The sequence below is a fragment of the Hermetia illucens genome, chromosome 2 (assembly GCF_905115235.1).
Source record: "Hermetia illucens chromosome 2, iHerIll2.2.curated.20191125, whole genome shotgun sequence".
NCBI lineage: Eukaryota > Metazoa > Arthropoda > Insecta > Diptera > Stratiomyidae > Hermetia > Hermetia illucens.
This window is the reverse complement of record NC_051850.1, coordinates 46,510,441-46,523,685: the sequence shown is the minus strand read 5'-3', so window position 1 is coordinate 46,523,685 and position 13,245 is coordinate 46,510,441. Positions and strand designations below refer to the sequence as shown.

The window sequence follows — 13,245 nt, the reverse complement described above, 5'->3', positions numbered from 1 at the left end:
GGCTTCGACAACACCATGGTTTCAACAACTTGAATAGGAAGAAATGTGAAAACCTTCTCCTGGGTCGGGATGATCACACCGGTTTCTCCCAGATGGGAAGAGAATCCGTACTCAAAGACGAAAATATGCTAAAATTTTGCGCTGCCCTTCTCGGGTCTCGTAAAGTAAGTTTAGGATCTATAGATAATTCCTCAATTTCCGCAAAAGATAACCTGAAATAAGGAATCAATTTTCCAGCTCTTTGAACATGTTGCATCATCTCGCAAAGCTGAAAGCATTTCTTACATAGAACGTCATGAAGAGTACCAATCGTCACCGTTTGCACCACTTTATCAATAGCATCAATTAGTGATCGCCCTGTTCTTCCACCATATCGTCTTGGTGGAAAGTCTCCCGCAGACCGTATTGCGCCATGAGGTTCTCAAGCAGTTTCCCACGCGGTGTCCAAAATACTGAAAGGATGGTACATTGATGGCTATTCTCCTAGACCTTTGCTTATCAGCATACGTCTGAACATGCATTTAACACGCTAAGTAGCAAGTCCGTCATATAGTTGAATATAAGTTTCAGCAGATAAGTGAGAATACCATTCTATCTCGGTGCTTTTTGTCGTTCATGGGCATGACCACTTATTCCAATTCCTTTACAGTGAAGTATGGATATTCTTAGTATTGTTCCTCTCGTCAACAACGTTGACCCGGATAAGGTGAACAAAAAGAAAAACTAGCTCGATTTCTTCCATCTACACTGCTTCAATAGAATAGGGTAATCGATAAGCACCGAGCTTATCAATAGCTAAATTTGGCCCTGTTAATGTCACTGACTAGTTCTTGGATACGGCATTATTTCTTCATGCTGATTTCATGGTTCGTATCTAAGAATTACCCCATCTTGACCATTTTCGCCTTGTAAAATCCATTGAAGTCGGAGGCAAACTTCGTGAACTTGCATTTTCAGCCTTCCAACAGTACACAGGGGACTTCCCGCGATGCAGTGTCCTTTTTAATGCAAACTGTGGTGATGAGGCCGCTTGATGAATTCACTAACGATTCTGTCACAGTTGAGTGAGTTTCGACAAGTTTGTCAAGACCGACTTTTCTAGTGTTCCACCAGATAGGTATTTTCCGGATATCAGAACATTGCGAGGAGCTGTCAGTCGCTTTGAAGTAAATATACTGGTGGTCATTAGCAGTGAAGTCTTCCACTACCCTTGCATCGTTAAACTCCTGACACTAAAGACTCCGTAGCATAGGTCATGCCAGGAATAGCGCTTTTGCAATCAATGTGTAGAAATGTCGGAATGTTACCGATGTTCAAGACAATTAGTCTCATTCCGGCAGCCATCTCCAAAGTTTGTGTGTCCCGAGACATGACCCATTCGAGGTCTCTGGCGCTAAAGTCTTCTCCAGAATTCTCCCTATTGTGTTTCGAGTCTCGTCCTCAAAGGTGCTGAATCTCTTTCAAAAAGCGGATTCTGTTCGCCTAAGGTAAATGCTGAAAAAAAATCATTTTAGCACAATAAATCTGAACGAAACCACGACCTTAACCATGGCTCCGCACTCGTAGATTGACCGTATCACTCATCCAGATGGCAGCAATATCAGATATATCGGCATACCACGTTGGTGAGCTTCTATCTCGGTATTGCTCGCTGGGGAGGAAGGAGGAATGTCTTCATTCTTGCACCGTCTCTACCATTAGCTTGAAAGTAGCTGCATTCTTATGCATGTTTGCCTACAGGGTGTGGATTAGGATGCTTGATTTTTCACTTTTTTCGCTTGATTTTTGTAAACTTGTTGGAAACCTTGGTACCCCGGAACGAGAAAACATTAACTATATCTTCTTTCTGCAGACCACGATTCTTGTAAAGAATACAGCATTTGTCTGATGGGCAAGTTGTTTTGAGCCCGCGTTCGCCGCACTTGCAGCATGAAGTGTTTCGGTCCTACCCCTCGTAAATTCCGGCTATGTGCCAGTAGGCCCACCACCAGCACAAGCAGCGGCCCAGAACTGCCTTCCCCTTATATATCCGACTTTTATTTTTTCATTGTGAAGAGATTTTCTCGTTGTACTCTCAGAAACGAATGCAATAGCCAGTTTTGTTTTCTGAAGTTGGCAGATGTAACTCCCACCTTGTTCATACCTGGGTAATTTGCTTTTATCGCATCTTTCATATTTTTTTTATTTGCAAGACAATTCAGATAGTTTTTGGCTGAGATAGTCTTCGGAGTTCATACGTCTCTAGAGAATTCCTGAGACATGTGTTCTTCACACAATTATTAGTGGTTGGCTCCTAAGTGGGAGTCTTATGGGGGTTTCAGTTACGTCCAAGTGGACAAAAGACCTTCTAGCGTCAAACGTGGAGTTGTATTTAAAATTGGGGTACCGTACTCCCTAGTTTGGTAAAGATTTAGGTAGGCCTTGCATCCCTCAGTATGAATGCTGAACCATGAACTCAGTATAGACTGCTGCCCTTATTGCTTATCACAGCAGGGATTTGATTGTGGACACAACATCATCCGTATCCTAAAAACACCGTGGGGTTAGGACTAAACGGCGGGTGCTTACGATAAACCTCCTTGATGTAACTGGTCTGATTAAACTAAACTCCAGACAATCATCCGTAAAAGGGACAGAAACGGAGCTATTGGAAATAGGTGATTATGTACAGTGGTAAGGCCTGTTGAGCACCATAATGATGAAATCACTATATTAAGGCGGAAGAGAAAAAAGTAGTCAAAGGTTCAGAGAAACGCTCTAATATTTTTCGAGCTGATGGGACGAGCAGGCACCGAGAAAATATCCACAGGAAGCAATTGAGGGAAACACATTAGGAGGGTAAAAGGGGTTCCCCGCAAAGAAGATTTTTAATTGCAATCAATCGTCCCTTTCTAGTGGAATTAAGGTCCACAAGTAATACCATGTTTCCTGAATCGCTGGTTTCCAATATATTCGATGGTAATGCTGAAAGATACTGCGGTTCAAATACTGGACCAAATATGACGTATCAACTAGATCAAGAAAGTCTATATCTGAGATGAGTTTATGATTCTTTGCATGCCGATACTCTTTGCATCTTTGTAGCACTTACATATCCCTAAAACCAGCACACACAAAAATCATTAAACGCTCTATGCGAAGGAAGAATGACGATGACAACGAGATTTTCTGCTGCACTTTTCGCAGCAGATAAGTCACCACCAGTCTGTACACCGCAATACCTACCACCAACAACACCTGTTTGTGTATATCTTTGATTATCAGCGATTTTACATTGACCAGTAAGATTCACGCAGTCAGCCTTTTCTTACAGCACTATATCTAGCACCGCTTGAATGTTAGACCCCGAAGATCTTTTTGCAACATCATTCATATAGATACGCGTATCGCACGACCGGTCGTCCGATCGGACGGTTCATGCAAGTGTCGTACACCCCGTACGGTTTTTTCAGGTGTTGATGATGAGGTAACACCTTTTAAAATTGTTTTTTACAACTAGCCTAGCGCTAGACTTATAAATGCTATCTAGTGAGCCAGGACAGGACGGTGAAGAAGGTTCCCGTAATTGTAGCCTGGGGTATCAACCGTATCGTGTGTGACTGTCTTTCAGTTGCTTCTTTCTCAAGAATTTTTCGACGTTATCATGTTGTGGCGTTTTATTGGTGGTATGACTGTCAAGCTGTCTTGTATGACAACTAAGGTTACTTGCTACACTTAAATCACGTTAATGAGACATGCAACTTTCGTTACAGAGACATCGTGCGCAACGCGTAGGGGTCATCCGCTGTGTGGAATGTTCGCTATTGCATATGAATTGCGTATCCAGATTCAGATGCCTGCAAACCCTTTGGAAATCTCAAAAGCAAACAATCATTTCTTGCACCTTTTATTACCGTCTAAGTGTGGGTATGAATAGAAAAATGTTTAAATCGAATGATTGAGTTAGATACTGGTAGCTGAAATCTTATCACTAAACGGATTTGTCCTTTGCCTATAAATATCCACTAAGAACTATTTGCATCTAAGTCTGGATCACTGGCTCTCCGGATAATGATTTCGCTTACAACACCGTCTTCGTCCTTTTGCTTGTCTTCCGTGGCGTCGCAGTTTCGTTTTATCAAAATTCGTCCTAAATTGAAATACTTTTCGCGCAACTGGTCCTTGATTTCGTCCTCCTTCATGTAACTCGTCGCCTCGCTAAAATTGAAGATGATCCGACCTTTTTCGTCTGTCTTCAGTGGAAGGATTTCCGTGCAAACAGTTCGAGCTTTTCCGGAAGCTGATGAGTTCGTGGAAGTTGTGTCATTCAGGTTGCTGAGTTTTGAATCCACCGACTGGCTCCTTGGTGCCTTCATGGATCTTTTCTTGCGATTGCGTAGGCAGAATGGATCACGATCGCTTGCTTTCACGTACTGAACTATTGGACGATTGACTCCCCATTTTGGACGTTCTTCAAGTTTTTCGCCGCGTTTTTTTCGATTTAGATTTTGCATGGTAGGTGGTGGTTGTCGTTGTGGTCGTTGTTGTGGTAGTTTCAGAGTCCTTTTCTGGAATTTCAGTTGTTGGAACACCGGGTTTTGTTTGAGTCGTGGTGGTTGTGGATATTTCGCGTTTTAAGAAGATTTTGTAGAAATGATTGTGCATGAGACACAGTTCACAGGTTGATTGCACGTCAGTCTGTGTTTCTGCATCGCATGAATGGGATAAGACGGCCGAGGGCTTGGCTGGGACAATGGCCATTTCGTTAATGTTTTCGATGTTTTTCACAGGTTCGGTGGAGGTTCCAAATTTGCCACACATACAGCACTTACACTCTTCCTTGTTCATACTTCGGAGGCTTTCTTCGTCTTCAAGAAGGCTTTTGTCTTCAGTTGTTGTATACGATTCAGGAGTTCTCACGAAATTAACTTCATTAGTTAGAGTACTTTGGTCCACTACAATTTTTTGTGGGGGTTCTACAAACGTTTTTTGAGATTGAGCGATTTGCGAGAATAGTTGATTTTGCTGCATCAGATACGCAGCTACCTGCAGATTTCCAATTGTGTTTTGTAAACCGAATACGTCAGTAGTTACGGGCAGTGGTATTAGGGTTGTTGGTTGTAAAACTACAGCGACACTATCCATTTCGCGTCCGGAATCTTTCGTTTCCTTAACTTCGGTTGTAATTTTAGTTTCTGGTGGTTTAGGTGGTTTAACTTCTTTTGGTTCTACTGGCTCTGGAGTGGGGTTCTTTATAACAGTCTTTTTCATTTTAATGGGAGTTCCAATTAAAATTTTTTCTTCAACTTCAGGTGACTTCATCTCCTTGGGTGATGTGAGTTGTTGCTGAGGTGGTTCTGTTTGTTTGGGCGCAACAAATTGCTTTCTAATCGGTTCTTCTACATTGGGTGCTTCTATGGCTTTCAGTTGTATCGGTAGTCTATGCCGCTTGCGTCTCTCCTTTTCCTTTCTGGCTTCTTCTTCTGCTTTCTGAAGAGCTAACTTCATTGCCTCTTGCTTCCTTTTCTCTGCCTCTTTTTTTTCATTTTGCAATTCTCGTTCATATTTCAGACGACCTTCTTCAATTTGCCTTTGACGAGCAAGTCGTTCCTCCTCCATTCGCTCTTCATGCAATTTCTTTTCTTGTTCCCATTGTCGCATTCGCTCCCGTTCTTCTAGTTGCTGCTTGATGGCCTGTTGAAATTCTAGAGCTTTACGCCGTTTATCAACCCGTTCCGCCAAAATAAATGGGTCGAGAGGAACATTCTGTCCGCGAAGATAAGACACGGATTGAAGTGATTGAGTATCGTCCTCACTATCTTTGATGTCATGCATTCCGCGACTGAGCCACTCGGGGCCACTTTTCTGGCTAGAATAGTCTGAAGCGTTTCCTTTCCAATTGCTCCACTTGGCCCGTTCGTTAGATTGTTCTGGATAAATAGGATATGTACTCGACGTGGATAAATCACGACTCACATTCGATGGACTTGTAGGTGGGATGTAGTAGCTACTGAAATGACCGAATTAAAAACACAAAATTGAAAACTATTTCAAAATATTCCACCCTCTAGCTACGGAATACCTTTGTAGCTGCTCGTCATTGTCATTTCCACTGTCACTAAAATTACCATTTCCTGCCACAATTAATGCCTGCTCACGCGACTGTAATGGGTTGACTTTTCCAGTCCTCCCCTGTCGATGAATGACCGCCGAAGGATGGGTTGGGTGGTGGTCACGGTCATCTTGATAGTAATGACCTTTCAGACTTCTATCATAATTTTGGGAGTTTTTATAGTTCTTCGATAACTGACGTTTTTCATGAGCTTCATCACGACGCCAGACATCAGGACTTTGGCAATTGTTTCCCGAATCGCTGGTATATCCTGAAGTGTCCTCTTCATGCCGTCGACTAGGCATTTCCCTGGAGCTGAAGTTCCTTTGCCGAATCGATGGTAAACTTGGGCTACGAAGTCTTTGCGTTGGTCTTGCATTGTAGACACTTTGTGTAGGGGTGGTGTCGTTATTGTTGGCAAAATCATAGTTTGCACGATTACTGTCACCTACGAACTGGGCGTTGCGACTTAAATCTATGTTGGAGTAATAAGTTCTCACTGATGTTCGTTCGAACTTATGGGAAGCATGCGAGAACACTTCTCCCATCCGAGCCATCTCCTCTAAAAATTCAAAGCCGGATAGCTTAATAAAATAAATTGAAAATGGCAACCTACCTCTCTCTCTGGCCCATTGCTGCTTCTTGAATTCCAAAAGGGATGATTTACCTTTCCCGTAATTCATAATTTTGGATAATAGTCGCAAAGTCTAGGATCCATTCCTTCTGTTGAAAATTTTCACTCCAAAAATCCTTCCCAGAATTAGATTCGATAACATTTAGCTTTTCGAAATTATTGGCTAAACTTCCGCGACTGCTGTTGGATACCAGTCGTTGAAGAAAGCATTCATCAGACGCCACATGCCTTCATACTTGCACATATTGGATTGTTGTCGACGCTGTTACCTTGGCTACGTGAATCGTTAGTAACGTGAATGAATAAAAATAACTATTTTTGTGTGTGGATGGGAGTGGAGGAATGAATGGTGAGAAGGGAGAAGCCCTTGCTTTACATGAAGGTGTCAAGGCATTTCAAAGTTAAAGTACTTATGAACCTATTGGGAAAAGGGGTGTATGCAAAGCCTTCACTTTCCAAAGTGCTAGAACCTACTACAGGGGAAGTACTGGGTTACAAAGGTTTGTTATCCATCAAAAAAGAAGTAAAATGTTTGTAAGCGGTTTTTATTCGGCTCCCATCTCAGAAAATTTGGGCTATAAGAAAACTGCTGGAAAGGAAATATTCTCAAGCAAAATATAATATCAAACAGAAGCGCAACCAAGAAGGGTTATAACAATCCCCCTAGGTTATTTTGAAAATAATTTTGCACACATTCCATACAGTAAATATCCTCTAAAGTGGAACTTCCAAGTACACTTCCATCAGAGGGCCGTTTCCAGCCCCTCGAACTGTGCGCACAGAAGTGTTATTGTCCTTCTCGTGCCGGTGCCCACGAGTAAGGCCATTTTTGAACTATCGATTTTGCATTTGTTATGCACTAATATCTTATCTATGTGTTTCTTAAGTAACTGTCTAGGCGAGCGGTTTGAGCTGGACAGTTGAATGTCCTCGTAATGATGTCTGAGTACATTTAGTTTGTATAAGAGGCGTTGACCCCCAAGGAATGGAAAAGGAGTGAAAATCGATATAAATAAATGAAAGTATTCATCACTGGAAACGAGCAATCCTTTACATATGGGGCCGAAAAATTCGGTCAGCAATGTACTGGTGGTAATTATGCAGCAAGTTTTGCTTTAATAAGATGTATTTGGCGTGTACGTGAGGAATGTTAATTTCCATTAAGTCCATTGTAAGGATATAGCATGCTTTTGGATATGAAGGGGTTTTATGTATTTATTTGGTACGAAAAAATGCCTCTCGAAGGACGAAAGTGTCATTAGCCACAAAAAGCCGCGTGGTGTGACCTACTTCTATTAGAAGTTCGTGGAATGAGACTCATATTGGTCAGTTCAGTAAATGTTTCCTAATCAATTTTCCTAGTGTACAGTAATACTAAGAAATGAATGAATCTGCTGAAAGCTTCTATTTGAAAGTACTTAGTGGCCTGGATACCCTTTTTATAATATATGTCCCCGTGACAACGCAGGATTATTTGTTGCCTTCTTTGATGTGTGGCCAACTTTTATCAAATTTTTAAAAATATCCGCTCTGTTGTTTGTCAATATACGAGTCCGGTCTTAGTCTACTAATGGGCCACAGAGATACGGTTAAGATTACAGTTCGCATATTGTCCTGGACAGAAACAAGTTTTCAGATGCAGCCTCATATGCGCCTGCCACAAGTGGTCTGCTTTTTGTACATTCGCATCTGAAACGCAGGGATACGTTCATTTCAACTGGAACTATTTGTCATAACATGGATATGCACTCAGCATTGTCTGAATCGTATAAACAAAATACTTTCTTCAGGAGTCATCAACGATCTTTAACGGGTCGCTTACGATACTGGGAATGGCGTCTCCGTGGTGGCCGTGCAAGTAGTTCTGATTCGCTAGCTGGCATAATACCTGCGTCCTAGGTAGTAGCCTCGAGAAAGTTTCTCGGTGAAGACCGAACTGCTAATGACCGATACACGCCGGGACACACTGGGAGACCCCAGAGCCGTCGACAACTCCTTGTTGATGTCGATGGGATGATGTGAGCATAGCTCTGCCAAAGTGGTAGTTGTGGCGTGTGTCAGGAGCCAGCCCATTCGGGACCCTGGTCGGGTGGTGTGCCTTGCGCCGATATTAGTAGACCGCGTTGCCCCGAGCAGGCGCTGATGCGTCCTCAGGGAACTGGAATTCCCTGTACACGATGCGCTGGGAAAAACTCAAATACAGACAATACGAACGTGGACAATGAGCTGGTGGGGTTTACACTAATTACACTTGAAGTATATTTAAGCACTTCATTCAAGACCGTAAAGGTATGCTACAGGATTACAGTACCCTCTAGGAAGCAATGTGGTCAGCATTGCCCAAGATTATTATCCTGATTTGATTTAAGTATTCATTCATAGTTGAGTTGACTGATATCCAATGTCAAATCACGATACAAATTTCACTGTTACCAGTGAGGTTTCAACCGCGATCTTCCGTATGACAGCCTTGTGCCCCAACTGCTCAGCTAGCCGAATACGTTTATGCGCAGCACGAAAATGCGTCGCTCGCCCCAGCGCTAAGCGAAGGACCCAATAAGAGTTGAAACACCCGACGAGACATCGGGATGCGCAAACAGAAGAGAAGACTTGCAAAATGATGCCGCACCTGCAACGGAGAGAGCAACCCAGACAGAACCACGCAATCCTATAGTTGCCGAAGGAGGCACAGAGAAACTGCTGAAACTAACCAGATAATTTAAAAAAACTCGCCGTGGTAGAAGTTGCCGAGCAATACACAAGGAAGCTACTACACAGCGGGACAATCAGAATTAATTGGGTAGTGCGTAGGATATGAATCCGATGTTTGGATTATGGGCGCACGTCTACAACCTATCGGGGACCAGACAGAAAGGCAACATACCACAAATGCGGTCACGTAGGCCATAAAACGAACACCTGCAACGAAAAGGAGGGTTACATCCCATTCAGGGACCGCGTCCCGTCTGATGAGAACGTTGCATACACTGTGGGCTAGGAGCGGTGTCCAATCTTAACAGCAGAACTGCAGAGAGCTAGGATGCGGCCAACACGATTCGCGTCCTACCAATCAATATGCCCCGGAGTGCAACCGCTGACAAGTTGCTAGTGCAATTCGCTACGGAAACCAAAACTGATTTAGTGCTCATCACTGAGCAGTACCGAAACAAGGACGTAAAGGCAGCATGCCTCATTCAGGCTCTAGAGGGAAACACATTCTCAAAATAGCAGCGAGAATAGGCACTTTTTCTGTGTCACGAAAGTGAACACCGGAAAGTTTGTCGAAACTCTTGGAATAGGTAGGGCCGCGTTGGAAGGTACTCCAGGTGGTGATGGAACTGCAGCTGACACTGTCGTAAATTCTATTACGAACCTGATAACGATGACCCGATAACGACTTGTACAGCTTTCATGGCCAGGAGGGCATTGAGACATGGCAAAACCCTCTATGTATTCGTGGACGGTGGAAATCGCAGAGTCCCGGAAGAAGTGTCACAGACTCCTCCGCTTAATACAACGCAGCAATGGTAGAGTAAAGATCAGTCAAAAGGCATCCGCAGCGCAATAAACAGGAACAAAGCTGGCTGCTGGCAGGATACAGAATAATGGCATAGGCGCGGAGAGCACCGAGAACTGTCCACTTTTCTCTATAAAAGAAAGGTGACCATGAGTTGCTGTCTTCATATCGTTCACTTTGTATGCTTGACAATGCTAGGAAAGTGCTCGAAAAGCTCATCAGAAGTAGACTCGCTGAAGCGATACGCGCTCCTGGAGACTTATCCCCAGGGCAATTTGGTCCTAAAGCAGGGAGATCCACAGTCTACTTAAACTTGACCTGCCAGAAGAGTCACACCTGGTCGGTTATGCAGATGATGTTTCCGCGCTTGTTGTTGGACGTACTGTCGATTCGCGTATTGTTGCAACGGGCAAGCAGATGGATGACTGCTCGTGATTTTACCTTTGCACTTGCACCGAAGTAGGCTTTCTGACTATGAAGAGAATTCCGACCCTGCATCCTATATCGTTCGTCGAGTCGATAATCGAGTCAAATCGAACAGTAAAGTAGCTTTAACTGACTTTTAACTCGAAGATGAACTTTTTGAACAATACAAAGCAGCAACGACCAAGGCTGCAGCTGGAGTTTCGGCGTTAAGTAAGTAAATGGCAAATATTGGGGGCCCTACGTCTAGCAAGCGACGTCTCCAGATGAGCACCACGCAGCCTTTCTTGCTATACGGCGCAGAGGTATGGGCTGACGCCCTCGGTAAGGAGGTACATTCTACGCGTCTCGCGGAAGTACAGAGACGGGAGTTTTGCAGGCACCGTCTGCTTACCCCACTGTTTCTGAACCGGCCTTCATGGCGATCGCGGGAGTGATCGCCGGTGTCCTTTTTGCTAAGGAGCGTAAAACCATATACAAGCACAAGGAAGAAGAGCCAAGGGAGGTGGTTGCTCGTGAAGAACAATTGCAAATCTCTTGGCAAAGTGAAACTATAGGAAGATGGACTACGCAGCTTATTGGCAACTTAGGTGCGTGCCTGAATCAGAAGCATGGTGAGAGTGGCTATTTCCTTATCCAGCTCTTAAGTGGGCACGGAGGTTTTTAGTATTACCTGCACAAGATTGGAAAGGCATGATCCCCGGATTGTGTGTTTTGCAATGAAGATGTGGACGACGCCCATCACACCTTTTTTTTCTCGAAAATGGAATGAGATTCGTCAGCAGATCTATTTAAACATTGTCGAAGAGATGCTAGAGAGTGCTGACAGGTGGAGCCGTATTGCCCATTACGCTCGGATCCTCCTCATCATCATCATCATCATCAGCGGCGCAACAACCGGTATCTGGTCTAGGCCTACCTTAATAAGCAACTCCAGACACTCTGGTTTTGCGCCAAAGTTCCTCAATTTGATATCCCTAAAAGCTGTCCGGCGTCCTGACATACGCCATTGCTCCATCTCAGGCAAGGTCTGGCTCGTCTTCTTTTTCTACCGTAAATTTTCCTTTATAGACTTTCCGCGCTGGATCATCCTCATCCATAATGATTACCGCAACCAGTTCATGACCATACCATCGTGGTATCGCTCATAGATTTCGTCGCTATGTAGGCTACGGAATTATCCATCATTATGTAGGGGGCCCAAAATCCTTCGGAGGATTCTTCTTTCGAACGCGGCCAAGAGCTCGCAGTTCGCAGAACCCAAGTCTCCAGGTAATACATGAGGACTGGCGAGATCATTGTCTTGTACAGTAAGAGCTTTGACCGTATGGTGACGCGTTTCGAGTGCAGTTTTTGTGAGCTGAAATAGGCTCTGTCGGCAACCAACAACCGTGGGCGGATTTCATCGTCATAGCTGTTATCGGTTTTGATTTTCGACCCTAGATAGAAGAAATCTTCAACGGTCTCCTATCTGCATTGTTTTCGTTTGACCGGTGCAATTCGATGTTGTTCGTTATTTTGGTTTTGGTTTTGGCGCTCCTTGTACAGAGGTGGAGCAGTCAAGCCACTTGTCGATACCTTGTCCCAATGTAATGGTCATATAACAATGCTGCAGGATATGCGTAGGGCAGGGGACAGGTTTCCTGGAAAAGAGCCGCTACAGCATATTATAGTGACCATCCAGTAAACCATGTGCTCGGATTAGGTTTCTTAGTCACCCAAAAAAATGGAACCTACTGCTATCGCCTCTGAAAATATAAGCGAACGACTATGCACTCTGCGCTTGCGAGGCAAATGTAGAAATATAAGCCTCATAAATGTTCACGCCCCTACAGAGAAGACTGCAGAGTCGTAGAAGGATACCTTCTACGAGGCAGTAGAACGAACCCTCGAAGCCTGTCCCAAGTATCATATTAAAATCATACTTGGAGATTTTAACAGTGAAATAGGGAGGGAGCCCGTATTCAGGCGATACGTTCGCTCCCATTACTTAACTAAGGATACCAATGATAATGAACTGCGGATTATTCAATTGGCAGTATCGCACGAAAAGGTTGTTGAAAATACCTGCTTCAGGTATTCCTTCTGACAATCAGGTGAGAGTTAACGCAGTGCTGCAATTATAGAGGTATCACGTTGCTGAGTACCATCTATAAGATATTCTCCGCTATCATGCGAAGCCCGATACCCCCATATGTTTAGAACATCATTGGTCCATACCAAAGAGACTTTTCTCCTGGGAAATCAGCAACAGATAAGATTTTCTCTCTACGGCAGGCGATGGAAAAATTGCTGGAATATGACCATCAGTTACACCACCTTTTCATGGACTTCGCCGCTTATGATAGCTTAGCTAGGGTGAAACTGTACATGCCCATGAGGCAATTCGGTATCCCGACGAATTTGATAAAACTAATTAGGCTGACCTTGACCAATGTGGTAGGCCAAATAAAAGTAGCAGGATCATTCTCGAGACCGTTCGACATCAAAAATGGTTTAAGACGAGGGGATGCTCAGTCATGCGTCCCCTTTAACCTGGTGTTGGAAAAAATAATGCGCGATGCTGAGGTAAATACGGGG

General features: G+C 43.9%; 1 protein-coding gene across 1 annotated transcript; it reads right to left on the bottom strand.

The window, feature by feature from the left end:
• Positions 1 to 3,869: 3,869 nt before the first annotated feature.
• On the bottom strand, positions 3,870 to 6,952 carry LOC119650382. The gene is given in 4 exon segments (XM_038053121.1): positions 3,870 to 4,479; positions 4,481 to 5,989; positions 6,062 to 6,653; positions 6,708 to 6,952. Coding segments are annotated over 4 exon segments (2,643 nt in total). The 5' UTR covers positions 6,775 to 6,952; the 3' UTR covers positions 3,870 to 4,004.
• Between the last annotated feature and the right edge of the window lie 6,293 nt (positions 6,953 to 13,245).